The 20260-nt window shown below is 37.6% G+C and overlaps 1 protein-coding gene across 3 annotated transcripts in view; it reads left to right on the forward strand.

Moving 5' to 3' along the window:
• Positions 1–20260, forward strand: part of CYB5R4 (cytochrome b5 reductase 4) — an 83828-nt gene that overhangs the window by 60372 nt on the left and 3196 nt on the right. For all 3 annotated transcript variants that reach the window (XM_025862032.2, XM_025862041.2, XM_025862057.2), the window contains 5 exons: positions 4030–4170; positions 5860–6012; positions 9013–9163; positions 9475–9561; positions 18331–18495. In XM_025862032.2, coding sequence (XP_025717817.1) covers positions 4030–4170; positions 5860–6012; positions 9013–9163; positions 9475–9561; positions 18331–18495 — 697 coding nt within the window. The remainder of the gene's footprint in view (positions 1–4029; positions 4171–5859; positions 6013–9012; positions 9164–9474; positions 9562–18330; positions 18496–20260) is intronic.

A 20260-nucleotide genomic window follows, 5' to 3' on the forward strand; every position in this document is an offset into this window, starting at 1 on the left:
AGAGAGAGAGAGAATGGGGTGGGAGGGACAGAGAGAGAGAGAAAGAGAATCTTGAGCAGACTTCACACCCAGCACAGAGCTCAACGTGGGGCTCGATCTCATGACCCTGAGATCATGACCTGAGCCAAAATCAAGAGTCAGATGCTTAACTGACTGAACCACCCAGGCAGCCTATATGTTCTTATTCATATATACAGAATGTTTGAGTGAGGATATTTAAACTACTAGAGATTAAGTGGGGAAGCTTTATCAAAATTAGTGAAAAGCCTCAATAATTTTTTAAAAACAAAATAAGTGCAGTTATGTAATTCTTTTAAGAGTGATATTCCAATTTTGTTGTATCTTCAGTATAGGAAGCTATTCTAATAACTTCATAAGTTTGAATTATTTTATTAGTAGTCAAAATGTTAAACATTTGTACAGTGCTTGAAAATAGTTTATACTCAAGTGTTCTGGAGATCATCCCTGCAGTCAGGTTCATTGCTCATCAAGATCACTGTCTTGGTAGAAATAGCTAGCAAGGCTAAGTCATCCTGGCCCCTGCTATGTGAACTATGACAGATTCTGAGTGGAGTGTCTATTGTATTGAATGGCTATAGGTTGTGTTTTTTTCTGTGTGGATATATCTAGGTATGTACATAAATATGTTTTTAACTATTATAGATGTTAGTATGTTTGTGGTTGTTTCTTTTCCATGGACTGCATTTTTAAGTGTGTGGTCCCACTAATTGGTTACCCTACATTGGTTCAGGAAGATCTTGGAAGAATAAATGAGTAAAGGTAGATTGCAAATTAGGAGGTAAGTAAATGACATTTAGGTGATCAAAAGTAGTAATGAGTGCTAAGAAAAAGTGTGGTTGATGAGAACAGCAGAGAATGCAAATATTCAAGAAGAGATATACCTGGGATGAATCTTGACTTGCTGAACTGATTCCTTAATCTGTACATTAAATAGTTAGTAGGAAGTTGTAAAGGGTGGAGGGATAATCTATAAGTATTTGTGCTTGAACTGACATGGTTAGAACAGGGAGGAAGACACCAAACCATAAGCTAGTCAGGAACAGTGGCTTCTCACTTTTTGAACAAAGCCTATGAACTGGGACAAGAAACTCTAATCCCATCTTGCCTCTTCCCACATCTTCTCGAGCTGCTCTGTGACCTTGCACAAGCTATTTAACTTCTCTAAGCCTCTGTTTCCAGTAGGGAAAGCAAGAGTGGATAGGTGCTTTAAAAGTGTACTAAGTTCAAGTAGGAGTTGAAGACCAGATGGAAGGCAGTGTGGACTCATAACCAGGGTTCCCTTTGTGTTCTCTCTCCCACTGAAGACTTAGTCTAGACTTGAGCCTTGTGAAATTCTGTTCTTTAGAAGGAAAAATACAGTTTCTTTTCAGCCAGAAGAAAAGAGTATGCCCAAATTAATCATATTATCCTTAGTATTTCAGTATTACCCTGAGTAATATCATATGTATGTTACTAAGAGAAGTTAGGTGTTTGGGACAGAAATTTTTCTGTCTTACGTTTCTCTTTCACCATCTTATATTTATTTCAGTTTCTCATTTTCTTGTATAATTATTTATGCTTACAAAGCCAAAAACCTGACACTTAAATAATGGCACCATGCAGCCTGAAGTAGCCAGCGCGTCTCCTTCCGGTCTTTACTCCTCATATATTTCACGGCCGTCAGTCTGTGCCATCTCTCGCCTCGGTCTAATTAAAAGATGAAAACTGTCTTTAGTGTTTCCTAAACTTTTAGAACCTGGATGTTCTTTGAAATTATGGCAGACTTATAGGCAAGATGTTGAAATTATCTTTTGGGTGTTAAATAGCAAGAATACTCTATGAACTTAAAAAGAAGTATCAGTAAATTACTGTAACCCGGGCTTTCATTGTGTTTGAAATATAATTCAGGAGATGCATACCTCCTGCAGCAAATCCTTTCTGGCAAATGCTAGAGTTGAAATTGTCAAGTCAGAACATGAACCTTTTCAGCCAGCAGTAATGTTTTCAGAAGGGCATGCATTCAATGTCATTGTAAGACAGCACTATAAAGGCCCTCAGACCTTGCCCTGGACTCCAGACTTAGAGATCTCCTCCTCTCTTCTGGTCACACCCCTCCCACAGGATGAGAAGTATGCAAGGCCAAGAAATGTCCACCTCAGTTCACCCTCTTTCCTTCAACAACCGCACGCTAGGTATCTGGAACCCAGAATTCCTGCTCAAATGGCCCCACTCCACTTGCATTCAAGGAGTGGCCAAGGCTGTTTATGAGAAAAGCAAGAGGATGAACTTAAACATATGGGTTGGTGCATAAGGCTCCACTCAGTATCAGGCAGAGCCTGAGGTGAGAAAAGAAGGGGGTAGGTGGGGGGGCTTTCATCCTTCTGCCATCTTCCTGCATAGAACTCTGAGGAGTTCAAGAATCCTGAATTTGAACCTAACCTTCTAGGACATTTTGAAGGTCTATTTCAAGGTACAGCATGGAACATATTTTATTTAACTGTTATTCATCTGATTTATAACTTTTAAATGTTTAGACATATAGTATGTGGGTCTCTGTGTTCTCACTCTGGGTCCCAGAAAGGAAGGGACAAGGAGATCATTTGAACCTTCATTTCTCCTTCTAGATGAGCTTATGTCACATTGATCCTTTGTCAGTCTAATACTGGATTAGGTGTCCTAGGATAACTTTACAGTGATTCCTTTAGCTGTAATCTGGTCTGAGCTATGCCCTGGCACTAGAATGAGGTGACTTCAGTAATGCCCCTTGGTTTTGGTGTGTTATGCTGCACTCTTAAATTTATGTGTGTACTGAGCTACCAGGGGGGCAGGTGGAAAGATTTAGTGACCAGGGTCTTTAGGGCCCAAAGGGACAAGGGAAGAAGAAGTTGGATGAAACCATGCCCAAAATGATTTCTTAGGATTATAAGTGAATTTTAGTTTTGCACAAACCATTGATTATTAAGTGTTGGGCCTTCACTTTTCCTATAATCTGAAGTAAATCTGTACTTACTTAAATATTTTTACGTTAAAAAAAAGAGTGAGAATAATTAGATTAAGAAATACATTATCAGAGTTGATTCCTTTCCATCTCTGTAAATGCTGTTTTATAAGACAGGAAATAACAAACCAGTATCATTAGTCTAGTCTGGCATGCTGTTTATGTCCACAAGAGTTTTGTAAGTGAAAATATTAATGCTTTCAGAATTTCTGTGACAAGTTCTTCTAATTTAAATAGTATTCTCTTGCTCTGTATACAAATAATATATATTTCCCGAGCTTGGGATATTAATTTTAAATACTTTCAGTACTTATGGAAACAGTTTGTTCCTTTTTATTTATTTGTATATTAGTAGCACAAACCAGGAATTTTCATTTTTCACTTAAATTAGTTTTCCAAGTAATGAAAACTTACACCCTTAAACATAAAATTTTATTTTTTTGTTTTAATCATTTCTTGACTTTTAAAATGTTCTGTAATTTATACACAAACATAGAGAAATAGAATGTTTATTTTTCCTGCATTTATCAAAATTATTTCATAGTACTAATATTGTTAAACCTTAAATACTTGAATTTTAAGACCACGCTGTAAGAAGAGACTTTAGAATGTAGATTTGTTGATTATCAAATATTTTTCACATCTGTAATGTAGTTATATAGCTTTGAATAAGGCTTAAAAGACGAAATTATTTAAAAAGTGAATTTATGAAGAAATAAATTAGGTTTTAACTTCTTAGAATGTATTGCTTTTACTATGCTATAATTATATGAGGAAATAAGACTCAGTAGTTTGTTTTTCAACCTACAGAAGTACTGGCAGGTTTTAGAAAACAGGTATCTCAGGAAATAAAATGAAATTCCAACTGTAAGATTTTCAGACTACTGATGAATTTTTAAAGTGCATAGGCATTTTAGTGAATTTCAAGCTTGCGAAAGCGTTGAAGCTGAATCTGTGCTTTCACTTAGTGGGTCTGGTGTTACTTCTTATTTAATTTACTCATTGATAAGAGAAAATGAACTGCTTTCTAGGTTTGTACTACAGAAAGTGCCGGTTAATTTCCAAGGAAGGTGTTACTCATGATACGAAGCTTTTCTGCCTGATGCTACCACCAAGCACTCATCTTCAGGTGCCAGTTGGGCAACATGTTTACCTCAAGCTAACTATTACAGGTAAGGTAATAGAGGCTTTGGGGAAACATTTTATTTGAAAGCAAGTCCAAATCAGTACTAATCTTTTAGGAAGTACCCATTTAGGTTCTTAATACATGTTTCTGGCAGCTGAGTGAGTGATAGCCCAGTTCTACGTTTGTAGATGCAACGTTCCAATGGGTTGGAGCCATAGCCACACCATACCATGTGGGGGACAAAGACCCTGTCACTAGTCGGGGAGAGAGAGTTCCACCAGCACTGAAATGTACTCCTCACAGAACCCTCAAGGGAAGAGGTGAGGGAGTGCCCAAGTGGTCCTGTAGGGGGAAACTACTAGAAACACATGCCGGTGTCTTTTTTTTTTTTTTTTTTTAAAGATTTTATTTATTTATTTGACAGAGAGAGACACAGCGAGAGAGGGAACACAAGCAGGGGGAGTCAGGGAGGGAGAAGCAGGCTTCCCACAGAGCAGGGAGCCCGATGCGGGGCTCGATCCCAGGACCCCGGGATCATGACCGGAACCGAAGGCAGACGCCCAACAACTGAGCCACCCAGGCGCCCCATGCCGGTGTCTCTTAATAACCACGTCTGCTTGTGTCATTTATGGAGTTGAATTTATAAAATTCAAAAGGAGTGGATGATTATAAATGATTTCCTTCCATCTGCCACCGGGATAAGCAGCTCTATAAAGATACTCCTTACTGGGAATTTTTCCCCTCATTTTCATCCTGAAGTTACCTTATGTACTTGTTTTAAATGTTCTTAACCACGTCTAACATTTTCTTGGCCTTTCGAAGCTGCAGAAGGCCACATTCTCACATCAGTTCTCAGTGTTTCCCGCAGTCTGGCTGACTGCCAGCCAGGACTTGGTTGGTACAACATACCACCACAGCTCTAGGAAGTTCCTCCCTTCATTGTCACCAGTGCCAGGTGTCATTCAATAGCTTGTATACTCCCCAGCGCAGTTACTGTCAATGGATTAGAATTTACAGGTAGATTAATTCTGTATATGTCAAGGAGCCGCGTAGAAAATGTTGGTCTTTTCATTTGTGGTGACTCCTCTTTCTATGGCATTTGGCTAGCTAAAAATATAACATGAATTCTTATTAAATTTATCCTGTTTCTTTAATATTATATTCTTAGAGCCAGCTAGTTGGATTAATATTTTTTCCTTCAGGTGCCAAAGTAACATATCATATTTTAAAACATTAAAACAATTCAAAATATATAAAGTAAAAAGTGAAATTCTTCCCTTTCTCAACCCTTATGATCCCTGTGACCATCAGTAACCATTGTTAAAAATTTGGTACATAATTAAAATTATTATGTAAGTACTTTCTTATATCTCTGTGTAAACTTTTGATGCCTTTTTTTTGTAGCCCATTACAAAGTTTATATCCTGATAGAACAGATGGTTGTCTAAGTTTAGTACCATAAATCCCTATCATCTCATGTCACACTTAATAAAAATACATTGTTTATATGATGTGTAAAGTATTGATTTGTGTAAATTATTTCAACATGCATAGGCTTGGGATATATATATACACACACACATACTATATATAGAAAATATAGTTAGAATTATATACACATTAGATGTACAGTTTTAAATATGTACTGATAGCATCATAAAATTAGTATGTTTGATCATTATTCAGAGCTTTTGAGATTTTTAGAATTGAATTTCTTTGTCATGACTTTTTCTAGGTACTGAAATTGTGAAGCCATATACACCTGTATCTGATTTCTTACTCTCAGAGTTCAAGGAACCAGTTCTTCTCAACAATAAATACATCTACTTTTTGATCAAAATCTATCCTGCTGGACTCTTCACACCAGAGCTTGATCATCTTCATATTGGTTAGTATTCTTTTTTTTTTTTTTTTTAGTATTCTTTTTTTAACCTCATTTGTGTTCTAGATTGGATCACATGTTAACATACACTGTCTTCTAGTAATCTACATGTGGGAGTCCATGAAATAATGAAACTCAACATGTCTACAACCAAAGTCATGTTCTCTTTGTCCCGCCCTACCTCTCCTTACTCCCACATTCCTCATCGTTATTATTTACAGCATCACTCTTCATCCTGGACCCAGTCTGCAGGCTTGAGTCATTCTTGACTCCATTTTTGCCCTCCCAGTCCAGTCTGCCACTAAGTTCTAGTGAATTTTTACTCATTCTTTTCTATCCCTTGCGCCACCCTCTTAGATCAAGACTTCATCATTTCTCTCATGACCTCTAACTGTCTCTCTCAGTTGCCTCTAATGGTGTCTTTCTCTTTCTGTTTTTCTGCATTTCCAAACTGCCCTGAGGATAGATTTAATCAGGTTGTTCTGCAGCTTTGAAACTTCTGATGGGTGTCCATTACTTCACTGATTAAGTCCTCTGCATGTCATTATGTCTCAGCACAGACATTCGTGATCTCTCCAGCTTCATCTCTCTATGTAACTACTTGTGTGAATACTACTCAGAGTTCCACAAGTTTATCATCCTCATTCATAGGTACATGCAGGTGCCGCATGTAGGATGCCTATCACCCCTTTCTCTCTGCCTGTCAGGTAGCCTTTTTTTTTTAAAGACCGAAACAAAATATCATGTCATTTATGAAGCCTCCTTCCTCCCGAACCCCTCAGTAACTAACACTTTGTTCATAGCTCTAGGATAGGAATAAATAACATTCCTTCTTTACAGAACTTTGAGTTTGAGGGTAAAGATTGTCTTATCTTTCTATTTCCCATACCTAGCATGGCAATTGGCACATAATAGGGTCTCAATAAATGTACTTTGAAAGAACTAATAAAAAGACTATAATGACATCTATTAAGATTTCAAAACCCCTGTTCCTGTTTCTGTTCCTTTTTCTACATCTGCAACTTTTCACTACCTTTTGTTTAACAGTAAAAGTGCTCTTCCCTTTTCTAACACAGCTTTAGCAGTAACATCAAGTACCAGTGAAGTAGATCACTAAAATTTGGAAAAAAAGAAAATTTGTTGCATTATGAAAGTTAAGCCAGACTTTACATAATGGATGTGATTAGTCCTCTTTGATTACATAAATCAAAATACTGAATATAAATGTGAACCTAAAGAATCTGGGAATGCCTGCAAATCTAGCGAAGGTGACTATCATCTTGTGGTAGACTGACGCATGATTGTAATATAGCATGTGGAAACTGAACCCATGTTATTATACCCTATTTATAGAGATTGTGTGAACAGAGCAGGGTGGAGAATTAGCCTGGAGCATGGAAAAGGAAAGCCCAAAGAACAAGATCATTGTTTTTTCAGCTTCATCCAGGGGAGCTAGACATAGTGCAAATACTTGTGTCACTTAGAGGGTGACATACTGGCCTGGTAGTGATAACTCATGAAGCCTGATCACGGTCTACATGAGCTGCTCTATGAAATTATCCACTTCTTTGTTTCAATTCCATGTTCACCAAGCAACTCTTTTATGATTATTTTGGCCTTCCAAATGTTCTGATACTGGGAATGAGATGCCTCGGATGGGGTATGTAAGGTTCAGGTTGCTAGGTGCAGATAGCCTTCTGTAAATCAATTGCTGTTCTGGTAGGTCTACTTTAATATCTTGTGAACTCGATTAAAATCAGGTCCCTTGCCTGAGTCTAATCAGTTTTCTGACATTGGAAAGACTGGACTGCTGACAAAATTCTCAAGTTACCCTCATTCTTTGAGGCATCTTTAGTAAACAGCCAGCTGACTTTTTTGTGAAGATATTCTGATCTTATGGTCCTTTTGAACTAGAACAGGAAGGTTCTGTTCCTTTCCAATACTTAATTCATCAGTTACTGCAAGATTCTTACTATCCTGGTATGGACAAGAAGGAAAATTTATGAGCATTGGAAAAAAAAAAATAAAGTATTTGAAATTATTTTTAAAATGTTTAACTTTTTTTTATTTTAAAAATTACATTGGAAATTTCTGAAATGTCCCAAAGGCAGTTCTCTTATATGAGTGGTACATAGTGATTATATCAAATGCACTGCAAATGATTTTTCACAAATATTCTAGATTGAGAAGTTGCATGCTCTAAGTACAGTTTCTGGTCTTTGTTTTTTATAGGCAGTAAATTCAGAACAGCTTTTTTTTTATATATAAAGGTTTTTTTTTTTTTTAAGATTTTATTTATTTATTTGGCAGAGAGAGACACAGCGAGAGAGGGAACACAAGCAGGGGAAGGGGAGAGGGAGAAGCAGGCTTCCCGCAGAGCAGAGAGCCCTATGCGGGGCTTGATCCCAGGATCCCAAGCCCTGAGCCGAAGGCAGACGCATAACGACTGAGCCACCCAGGCGCCCCACTGTCGTTTTAATCATAGGTTTTTTCAAAGATTTGATGGAGGTGACGTTAGGACATTTACTAACGTGACTGTAGAATACATTGCTGTTTCAATTTTCTCTCCTAGTTTTATTGGTCTGGCTACGAATCAATACGAAAGTGAGTGTATATTCTCTACCTTGTACTGTGCAAGGCAGGTATATATGGACTTTACTTTTGAGGTGCTTATAATTAATTTAGCAATCAGTTCTTTACTGATAACTTATACTTAAATACTTGTCAGTACTTTGTAAATTAGGGACTCCAGGTGGTTTGGGAAAATAATTATGGGAAATGAGTATAATAAAGCCTCATTATTAATTTGGTTAGAATGACATAATCCGAGTATACTTGGGGGCTTAATGAGTATTCCCAAAACTCCTTATACATTTCAAAGACTAAGCTGTAGTCTGAAAGTTATACATTCACCCTGTTACTCATCAGTGTTCTAAATTCAAGTAGCTTAACCTCAGTTTCCCTGATTTTTTTTTTTTCTGATTTAGTTTGTATTTCATTGTTTAGGAGATTTTGTTTCCATAAGCAATCCTGAGGGCAATTTTAAAATATCCCAGTTCCGAGAATTAGAAGATCTCTTTTTACTGGCAGCTGGAACAGGCTTCACACCAATGGTTAAAATACTGAATTATGCTTTGACTAACATACCCGGTCTCAGGTATGTAATTTTATCTTTAATTACTGTCCTTTGTGAAGCTGTTAGATTAGTATAAGGTGTTCTAAATTAATTAAATACTCAGTGGACCTTCATAGACTTATTCTCATTCCCTCATTTACCATTTCTTACCCGATGTCCTCCAGTCCTAGCTGTTTTACTAACTTGATTCTTTTATTTTTTATACTTTTGGTTACCTAATTGGCACTAAAAAAACATTTCATGCCACTTTACATTTAGACTTTTCCTTTCATGCATGTTTTAAATGTAATCGAAATAGTTCTTTTTGAGTTGTTGTTGTTTTTTCTTTTAAGGAAAGTGAAGCTGATGTTCTTCAATAAAACAGAGGATGATATAATTTGGAGAAGCCAGTTGGAGAAATTAGCATTTAAAGATAAAAGGTATTACACTGGTGTTAGCTCTGCATTTCAATATTCAAAAATGTGTAGTCAGTCTAGGCCTTATCTTCTTTGATTGGAGTTTTTAATTGTCCAGGAACCTCCTTCAGAGACAAAATAAGCTAATCAGTAATTCTCTCAATGTAAGTAATGTTAATTCCCTTCCCCCAAAGAGATACTGTTCAATAAGATTAATATGACATCATATATCTATCAATAAAACATATACTGGGCTTTACATTTGTGTGACTTATACTGAGTTGGGTTTCATTGAAAATGACATAGTATAGCCAATTTGATAATTCAAGATTTTCCTGTTATAGTGGGTACAAATCAAATAAATGTGATGAGATGGACTAAGCAAAAATAAGTATTTTTCTTTAGTACAGAATTTCTTAGAGCCTTTAATATGCTAATGTCCATTGTGACTTTTCAAGATGGGGCTTCCTTATACATTGTTAAGATTTTCTTTATTTTTGTCTATTTACATTAACACTGATTAATGGCTGTGGTCCTCAGTGCGCACCTTGGAAACTGCTGGGACAGGCAGTAGAGAAAGGTTTGAGTCAGGCCAAACTGTGGTAAAATGAAAGAGCATGGAAATCTGTTTCATTTAAAAAAGCCTTAGCACAGCCAGCTGAAATAAGATAATTGAAATGGCCGTGTGCCCCATGTCCCCTAAGCAGACTTAAAAGCGGTAGGAAATTTTAAAGGAATTGTTTCGAAGAGTGAATTGGACTAGCTGTCATACTTTCTAAAGCATTTTTAGAGCTATTTTTAAGAAATTCGGGACTCTATAAGGACTTGACACAAAATATCTGAAGTAAATATGCTGAGGATCGTACAGCACAGATAAAATTCTAGGCCTTTCGAAAGTCAGAGTTGAAGACGTAGAAACTCAGCTATTCTGGGGCTCCGTTTCTTGTGCATACTTTCTGAGCATCCTAGCTAAGGGAATGCTTGGCCGCCCCTGGCTTTTCCTCCATCCCTCCTCCTCCTCCTCTCTTCGTAAATAACGTTCACAAGTTAAGGACGACCTGAACTTATTTATCCTTGAAGTATTTAGTCTTCTCACATACTTAAACCATAAACCTAAGAGTATTTACTATTATTTAGGTAGTTGTATGGCAGTTTAGAGAAATACAAATTCCTGGGTTTACAAGTGTCTTTTTTGCTATTTTCAAAGTGGAAAATTAGAAGCAGCATGTATCAAAAAGCCTAAAGCCCTAATTTCGAGTTTTCATTCTACTCTTCACTAGCTTGGAACTTACTCAGAAATTACTTAGCTCTTTGGGCCTCTTTATCTTCAAAATAAAATAATGACATATTTCCTGTTTACTTCATAAGGCTGTAATGTGAGTATTAGAGAAGATTGTGTAACTGCCTTGAAAACTGGGAAGCCCTACCTCAAGATATTTGAATTGTGGCTTAGAAGAACTCTACCTACCTGTGTTTTGTTTCTGTATTAACTGTTTGAGCTCCTGTTTTCCTAACCAAATATTTAAAATAATTTAAACAGCATAGCTAGGCTTTTTTACTTTAGGATTTTTAAAAAAAAGTATTTCTGGCAGTGTTCTGACAAATTTATTTTTTAAGATGGTTTCCTTGTACAAGAAGATGCATTTACCATTATTTGAATGAATAGACATTGTCCATTTAGTCTTTCAATAGGAGTTAAACTTGATTTAAGAAGTATTTGGTATAAAGAAATGTGTTGACAGCCTCTGAATATACAGTGTGTTTCATTTCGTTTTGTTTTGGTCTACATAATTTGGGTCGGTGGATTACATAGGCTGGAGTGTTGAAGGTGAGGCAAGACCCCTTTTTCACATCTGGGTGACTGGTCTAACAGCACTCACCAGCTGAGTGCTACTCTCCGCCTTGCAGAGAGAAGTGCTAGTGTTCTGACTTCTGGCCTGCCTTTACCCTCCCTCTTCTCCTTCTTTCTCTTCTTGCTCTCCCTTCTCACTCCTGTATGTGCTCTCTCTCTCTCTCTCTCTCTCTCTCTCTCTCTCTCTCTCTCCCTCCCCCTCTCCCCTCACTGACCTCCTCCGTCCTCTTCTTGGAGACATAGCTGTCCTTGCATGAGGCACTCTGTTGGCACTGACATCTAACGTTGTATAATGTATGCTCCCTGGAGACTCCTGTTGGGCCCTCACTAGAAAACAAAAAGGCTGTGCTTGTATAGATGGCTTTGGAATGTTTATCAGCAATGTCACCGTATTCTGAGGCTTTATGAGAAAGCTAGCCATAAAAGTTTGTTGTTGAGTTTTGTAGCACTATTGATTATTGAGTCCCATACAAAAAAAGGAAAGTAAAAGTTGAGATTTAATATAAGGTTATTTTAGTTACATCTGTATTTCAGTTAGCATTTAAGGCTTCAATTTTTCCATTTGTAGAATAGGGATGTCAATACCTACATCATAGAATTGTTTGGTCAATGAGGTAGTGTATATGTAGGTGCCTAGCCCAGAATTAGCATATTTGCAACATTCATTCATTCACTGAATACATGTGAGCCTCTACCATGTGCCTATATACAGAGGTATGACAGTGAACAAGATACTGTGTTTGTTTATTTTCTAACACAATCCATGGAATGTATCTCTTCATTTACCCCCATTGCTAAACAATAGAATTGTGCAAAACACAGGTATATCATAAGTACCTTTTTGGGATATTTCTATTTCAGTCAAATTTCCATTAAGTATAAAATTTGAGCAGAAAAGAGCTTACTTGAATTTTGTCCAAGTATGTTATTACACTTGACTCTTAACTCCCGTAAAGACTCCATTCACAACATTTCAGACCTAGCAAAATCTCACACATTTATTTTTCTTAAGAAAATTGAGAGAAAACAGAAGGCAAATATGTATGGTAGTACATGTAGCTAATTACTATGTAAACTGGAATGCAAATTAAATTTCACTTATCTTCCTCTTGACTGCTGAACAGTGTTATGCATGAGGTCCCATCCCAGCAGAATGCCCTAGCTGTGTGAGTTCTCAGCTTTTGCAGAATGATTTTTGAGGGGCGGGATAGCTTGACAACGAGATTGACTTCTGGGCAACATTTTGTAATATATAAATATAACAAAAGTTTTCCTTTACTTTCAGAACAGTCATTTTTGGAGAAAATAACCTTCTTTTACTAAAGCTACCTGTCTCTCTCTGACACACAAACACATGCGCACGTATACACACTCTTTTTGTTTTGCATTTTTTAAACAATGTAGTCATACTGACTATATGTTTTATAACTATATTTTCTGCTTAGTGTATTATGCCTATTCTGTGTATAGAATACTTTAAACCAGTGGTTCTCCATCTGGAGTAATTTTTGCTGCCACCTCAACTCCCCCGACCCTGTCCCCACCCCCCGCCATGACTTCAGGGGAACTGAAGAACATTGGTCTGAGAACATTTTTTTATCCTCACCACGGAGGGCATCTAGTTAGTAGAGGCCAGGAAGGCTGCTAACTTCCTACAGCACACAGGACAGTCTCTCACTACAAAGAAATATCCATCCCCAAATGGCAGTAGTGCCAGTTGGGAAAACCTGCACTGTACCATGATTTTTCATAGCTGCGTTATATTCAGTCATGTAAGCATACCATGATTTATTTAACCAATTCCTTGCTGTTTGGCATAGTGATCAGAAGTTGTTCTGTACCTCTCTATGCAGGATAAAATTCATCAGAAGAATCATCAGATCAGAGAATACCAAGGCTATTGATACATTTTGACAAATAGCCTCTAGCAAGGTAAAGTACCCAGCACAGAATATTGTACCCCGCACACTTAATATGTTAGTGTCCTTATTTTTCCTTTAGAAAGGATGAGGTTAATGTTTAGGGCATAAGCGAAAGAGAAAGGGAAAGGGATTCCAAGCAGCAAAGGAGTGGGGCACAAAGGACAGGGGGTTGTGTACCCTGTTATAGGCACCAGTGGATCATGTGCATCACTTCAGATGTCTCTGTGCTCACTGTTTGCAAAGCGTGCCTAATGTTGGGAAAAGATACAGAGTGAGTAAGAATACCCCAAGTGGTGGAGAAGTTCTGAAGGTCAGCAGCAACTGTAAAGTCTGTACCTTGAGAGGAACAAATCCTATGTTATAGAGGTCTAAGAAGAGGAAAGAGTGAATCTGTTTTTGTGAGGGTGGGGATGGCAAAGCTTCAGTGGAAGAAGGGGCTTTTGAGTTGGGCTTTGGGAAGCAAATAGCATTTCTGTGCACAGCAAAAGGAATTTGGATAACAGGATTTTAGGAGCAAAAAACCACGAGGGCCAGTATGTTGAATGATTTAGCATTTAGCAAAAGAGCAGTCCAGTTTCATTGGACTATATACAGTGCATGATGGAGAACAATGTGAAATAACTGCAAAAATAAAGCCATTGATTAGATCTATTTAGAAGGAATCTTAGTGGTGATCACTTTGAATCTTCTTGTTTTGGAGCCGAAGAAACAGGGTAGATTAAAATCAGGGAATGGAAGACCTTAAGTATAATTCGTATATCAAATAAGTGTGTACAAAGTGGGCATGGAAAGCTCCGGCCACATGGAAAGGAAGCTCATCTCCCTTTATTACTGACAGACTCTGGAGATAATGACTGGCTCTGTTTCTGTACTCTGGTTTCCGCATCAGGACTAGCAGTGTTTCAGTCCACTTGAGATAGCAAAAGCTGATGACTTCAGAGGCACAAGTAAATTGAAAAATGTGCCCGAGCCCCTTTTTCTCCAGCCTGTGATGTGCTCAGATATGTGGGCCCCTAATCTGGACCCTTAAGCACTCTGTTCCTCCCAGCTGTCCCTCAAATGGTGTGTTTCTTGGAATGTGTTTTTTGAAATATTCATGTGTTCCCCTCTAAAGGGCTCTGTGAATAAAAAGTTTGAGAAAGAATGTATACTATATTACCTTCTTGAAGGTTTGCTGGGAAATTGGCATATTCAAGGTTTTCAGAAATTTTGAAGAAATCTATTTAACTTTTCTTAACCCAGTAGTCCCAAACTCATTTGATAGGTTAGCCTTTTCTCATGATTACCGTTAACATCGGGAAGAACACTAGGTATTTCATCAGATTCGTTTTGAGAAGTGTTTCCATAATATATATATTTTATCAAATTTTAATTCCTAGCTGTTTATTTTGTGAGTTATTTTCCTGTGAGCAAATAGCAAGTCTTCTTGCTGTTTCTGGTATTTTTTATTAAGTTTTTAATTTTGATTCCAGTATAGTTAACATGTTCTGGTAGTTTCGGGTGTAGAGTGTAGTGATTCAACAGTTCTGTACATGACTCTGCTCATCATGATAAGTGCACTCCTTAATCCCCATCACCTAGTTCACCCACCCCCAATCACCTCCCCTCTGGTAACCACCTGTTTGTTCTCTATAGTTAAGTGTTAGCTTCTTGGTTCGTCTCACTCTCTCTTCTTTTTTCCTTTGTTCATTTGTTTTGTTTCTTAAATTCCATGTATGAGTGAAATCATAGAGTATTATTCAGCCACAAAAAAGAATGAAATCTTGCCATTTGCAACAACATGGATGGAGTTGTATAATGGCAAGCGAAATAGAGAAAGACAAATACCATATAATCTAATATTTTTCTTTATCTAGAGAAATCTAGGCCCTGGATACCCTGAAATACTATTCTCTGGGCAGTGACAAATCACAGAAGCTTTGTAAGCAGAAAGTTTTGAAATGGGATCTGGGTTTTTAGGAGAACTAATACAGCAGTGATGTGTCAGATAGATTCGGGCTGAGGGCATCAGGGCAGTATTTTAGACAAGAGATCTAAGGGCTTGATGTGGAGTTGTGGCAGTAGAATGCGAAGGTAGGGGCCGTGTGTGAGAAATGTGAAGGAGGTAGGTTTTGGAAGCTGATTGGCTGAAGGAGGAGGACCTCGGTTGTTGGATGACTGCGGGCTCTGCATAGGATTTAGACTGAATGAATACATTTGTATGTCAAGATTTGTCATCTCAGGTCATTATCAGTCTACTCTGAAAGAACTTTTTTCACAAGCTTATTTACTTCCACTGACATTTAGAACACACAGGCCTTTTCCAGAAGCAGGCCTATTTTCTCTCTTTTCACTCTCTTTTTATGTTGCTTTGCACTTTATGGATTATCTAAATTTATTTTCAGGTAACATTTTCAAGAGTTCTAGTCCTTTCCTGCATTTTGAAATCATAGGGCAGGAAGGAATTTCAGAACATTCACCCTTTTTATGCCTCAAGGCTATAATTGTTTCAGATGGTAAGTTGGCCTTTCAGAATAATCCAGAAGAGAGGATTCCATAGTAACCATCTGTGTCTTGTTTGGGTAAAAAAGAGTCCCTCTTTTAAGTATTCTTGAGTCTTAACTTGGCATGGCTTCTACTCCAGTGTAAGCTCTTCTAGTCCTATAAAGGAGATAAGCAGGGTAGCAGCCTCTTTACAATATCCCTAAAAATTGCATCCATGTGGCTGTTCACTTTTTCCATTGAGTACCCAAAAGTTATGGCCAAGGGACCATTGTGTGAATAAATATGAAATGCATGAGAAGTTTACATCATTTATGTAAGGATCTCAGTTATTTACCACCCTTTAGTAGATGCCTGCAGAAAGTATGCCAATGATAGGCTTTATTTTTTAAACCTCTCATAAAGGAAAATTATGAATTTTTTCAGAAGAGAGGGACGCCACTATTGATTTATGTATCTTCGCAGTTTTGTTCCAGTGACAGACTTGTTGGAAATAGAGCCAGAGGAGACACTTTTTTATTTTTAATGTAGCAAGGCAGTTGCTATCTTTTATCCAGTTGTCTATGTGTAATTGGAAATGTCTTAAGATAGTAGTTCTGCACCTGCTTTTGGGTCTCCTTTGATAATCTGTTCAAAGGTTATATGGATCTTCCCAGAAAAACGTACTTACGAATTCATGTACATTTTTTAATGTGATTTCATAGATGCCAACATATGACTTTTGTTTCTCTAAGTGCATTTTTTATTTTTGACCTGTATGGCTTCTTTATAAATAAATTTCTTTATTCATTCATCAGGTATTCTTGCACACTTACCTCAAGCCAAGCCTGGGTCCAGTATTAAATAAGGCAGGCAAGGGTCCTGCCCTCATGGAGCAGTAAACAAATATGATATTCTAGAATTACCTGAAACTATATTAATTTTACATGCTAGCAAGGAAAAATCATTTAGTGAAAGAAAGTCTTTGGGGAAGCTCTTTTGTACAGAGTAGATTAGAGTGCTGCTAAAACTACATGGGAGCTTCAGAGGTAAGAAATAGAATATAATTCTACAGGGTTCTTAAATATAAAATCAGAGTATTAGAATAGGGATCACAGAGTTCTCCCACCTTGTCCTACAAATGGACAAATAAGACCTAGAGGCTGGCATCTGGGTGAGAGCTAGGACTGGTTTTCTCACCCCCAGCAGGTGCTCTGAGTTGGTCCATTGTGCTTCGTGCCAGTTTTTGGGAACCATAACTTGGCTGCAGCACAGCAATGTGAGGGGCGCAGCACCAGCCCCATCTTGTTTCCGTTCTGGTACTTGGCTCCCCGGATGCTCTCACAAGGGAAACTGTTCACTTCTGCTTTCTCTTAAGATTGACATTAATGGATGATTCATTTCTGCTAGTCTTGAGACAATATCTCAGTTATTCACTGGAAACGGTAGAAAATCATTTGATGCTGCTAAAAATGGTAAGAATTGTGTTTGCTACATCGGAGAGCAGGTACAACATGAAATTTTTTATTTACTGTGATTCTTTACCAGCAGTTCACTCAACAGATTACAGAACTATGGGGAAAAAATGGCCTGTAGTTACATTGTGAGACTTGGTTTGATGTTCTTCTTTCTCATTTTAATTCTGTATCTTTCCTTTTTCTTTCATATGTGTGGTTTCTTAGTACTTGAGTGACTCCTGGGTGTTGGCTGCTAGGGATGCATTGACAGCTAAAGCAAACATGGCCCTTGTTCCCATGGAGCTCATGATCTAATGGGGAAGGTGGACATTCATAGAATAGTCATCTTGATGACCACATATTTACAAGCTGAAGAAAAGGGAAGGAAAGTCATTTCTCCAACATATAACAAAGGGCTGATGGGCAGCAGGGCTTACCCCTGTGGAAATGATGCTTGAGCTAAGAACTGAAGGGTGGGGCATGGTAGAAGCATGGACAGAAAGAAAGAGGATGGGCAGCATGTGAAGACGGAGACAAGTAGGGTTTGATGAGGGTGTGCCTATGAGGGGTGAGGCAGAAAAGGTCCCCAGCATAAATCCCAGGCTCCTGGCTTTGGCAACCAAGTTCTGTGTCACCATTCACAAGGATAACATCAGGTGTCGGGTAGGGAGGTCATAAGTTGAGGCTGAAGCAATAGTAAGAAGTCAAATAGGCTCTCTTGGGTCTGGAACTCATTGGAGAGGTTCAGGTCAGAGATTAAAATGTACATGTCATTGAATTGCTCTGTACTGTGATTTATACAAGCAGATTATTAATAGAAATGTGGAGTTCTCTGAGATCCCTTGGAACTCTCTTTCTAGTGAATTCAGTAAATAATGCCAGATTACTCTTCTTATCCATAGCAAAAGCTAATCCTTAGTGAATGTGGATTTACCTGTATGTTTTTGTTAAATCTTTGCTTCCAGTCTTTTCTAGCAAGTGTATCAATCTTAATGTATTAAATTGTTCTCTAGGGGAAAAAAGAAAACATTTTCATGAACTTGAAACATGCTAATAATATGTTTAAAATAATAGACTTTTAAAAACTGTTTCTTTTCTCTAGATTTGATGTTGAATTTGTTCTCTCAGCACCTACTTCTGAATGGAATGGCAAACGGGGATACATTTCACCAGCTCTTCTTTCTCAATTTTTGAAAAGAAGTTTAGACAACTCCAGAGTCCTCATCTGCATTTGTGGACCAACACCATTCACAGAACAAGGAATAAGGTGAGTAGCAATGTGGTAGGGAAAAAAATACACTATGCAAATCTTCCATAAAAAGCAATTGACTTAGTCCTCTGTTCTTCCCATTCATACAAACCAGCACTGCAATAGTCTGTTACAGCCTAAGAAAATAGTAAAGTTTCTAACCTTCATGCAGGTAGGAGGTTGGAGGCCGTTTATGCATGGAGTTAGACGTGAGTGATGATTTCTGCTAATGACCTGCAGTATGGATACGTATTCACAAGTTTGGTGCCACAGTCTTAGGTGGGACATTGGATTCAACCTCTTCTTCCACCAAAACTTTATAACATATAGTAATTAATAAGCATTGTTCATCTCATTGTAGCTTTTGACTTTTCTTCATTCTCTGCCACTAGGCAACAGCTAGTAAATTACAGTGATTGAAAGCCAGACAGTAAGACAGAAGGAGAGGCTGGAACATAAATAGGCAAAGACTAAGAGTTGACTCTGGATAATGAAACATCAGTGGTGGTGTTCATCTTATTTGAAATTCACCTTGCTCTGATTTAAATCTAAAATGACACTTGAAAATAGCCTGGTGTTGGGTATTAAGGAGGGCACGTACTGCATGGAGCGCTGGGTGTTATATGCGAACAAAGAATCATGGAACGCTACATCAAAAACTAATGAAGTACTGTATGGTGACATAACATAACATAACATAACATAACATATAAATAAATAAATAAAAATATTTCGTTAAATGTAGCCACTATTGGGTGTCTAGGTGATTTTAAAATATGACTGCCTTAAATGCCCTGTTTTTCCTTTTTTTTTGATATATGACTAAACCTAACATTTTGCTGGATAGTTTTCTCTATTGCTTTTTTATTTTTCATTTTAATTAAAAAAAAGATTGACCTCACTAAATAAAGACATTGAGAAATGTTTCTTTCTGTATTGCATTTTAAAATATTTTAATTAAATTTAAGTGTATTTCTGGATTTTAATACTTTCAGAAATGTTCTTTTGTTTAAGCACTCTCAAATTTTTTTAAATATTACAATTTAAACTTTTAATCTTTCAAAGTTAAAACAAAACTATTAAAATTATAGTGAAGACTAACAGTATGGTTTGCAGTAAAATAATTTTTCAAAAAGAAAAAGGCTAAGAGCTACATTCTTCAACTTTATTGACACTGCTATTTCAGATGTATCTTAATGCTTGCTTTATAAGCAAGCATAATAATCCTTTGAAATGATGGGAATCATAAACTCTTCAGCATTGAAAGAGACTGTCTTTAAGGCCACTTAGCATGATTAACTGACTGAGGAAGAATCCCTTGTCCAGCCTCCTAAAGAAGTGGGTTGTTTTCTCCCATGAATGATGGGCCATTTGTGGGTTCTTCTCGTTCTCATTCCGTGCAAGGCTTAGCCCACTTCCTTGCACACCGGAGCCTCGGTGTGTGGAATTGAATAGAAGGGAGCCAAGGTCCTAGTATGTCTGCATTTTTAAAATTGACGATAATCTCTATAGCATTAGTTTCTCAGTGTTACCTCAGAGCTAATCTTTCCATGCTGCACTAGCTGGCTTGCCTAGGATTGCTCAGGAGTATTACTGATCATCATCTATGGATCACTGCTTTTGCTCACCTTCGAACATGCTGCATGGAGTTGCCCTGTGAGATGTAGCCTGAGTCACGTCAGTACAGGCACACCTCGTCTCAGTGCTGCTCTTCACTTGATTGTGCTTCGCAGATACTGCATTTTTTTTTTTAACATATTGAAGGTTGATGGCAACCCTGCAT

The sequence above is a fragment of the Callorhinus ursinus genome, unplaced genomic scaffold, assembly GCF_003265705.2.
Source record: "Callorhinus ursinus isolate GAN/ISIS: 27379988/994484 unplaced genomic scaffold, GSC_fseal_2.0 scaffold6, whole genome shotgun sequence".
In the NCBI taxonomy this organism is placed as follows: domain Eukaryota; kingdom Metazoa; phylum Chordata; class Mammalia; order Carnivora; family Otariidae; genus Callorhinus; species Callorhinus ursinus.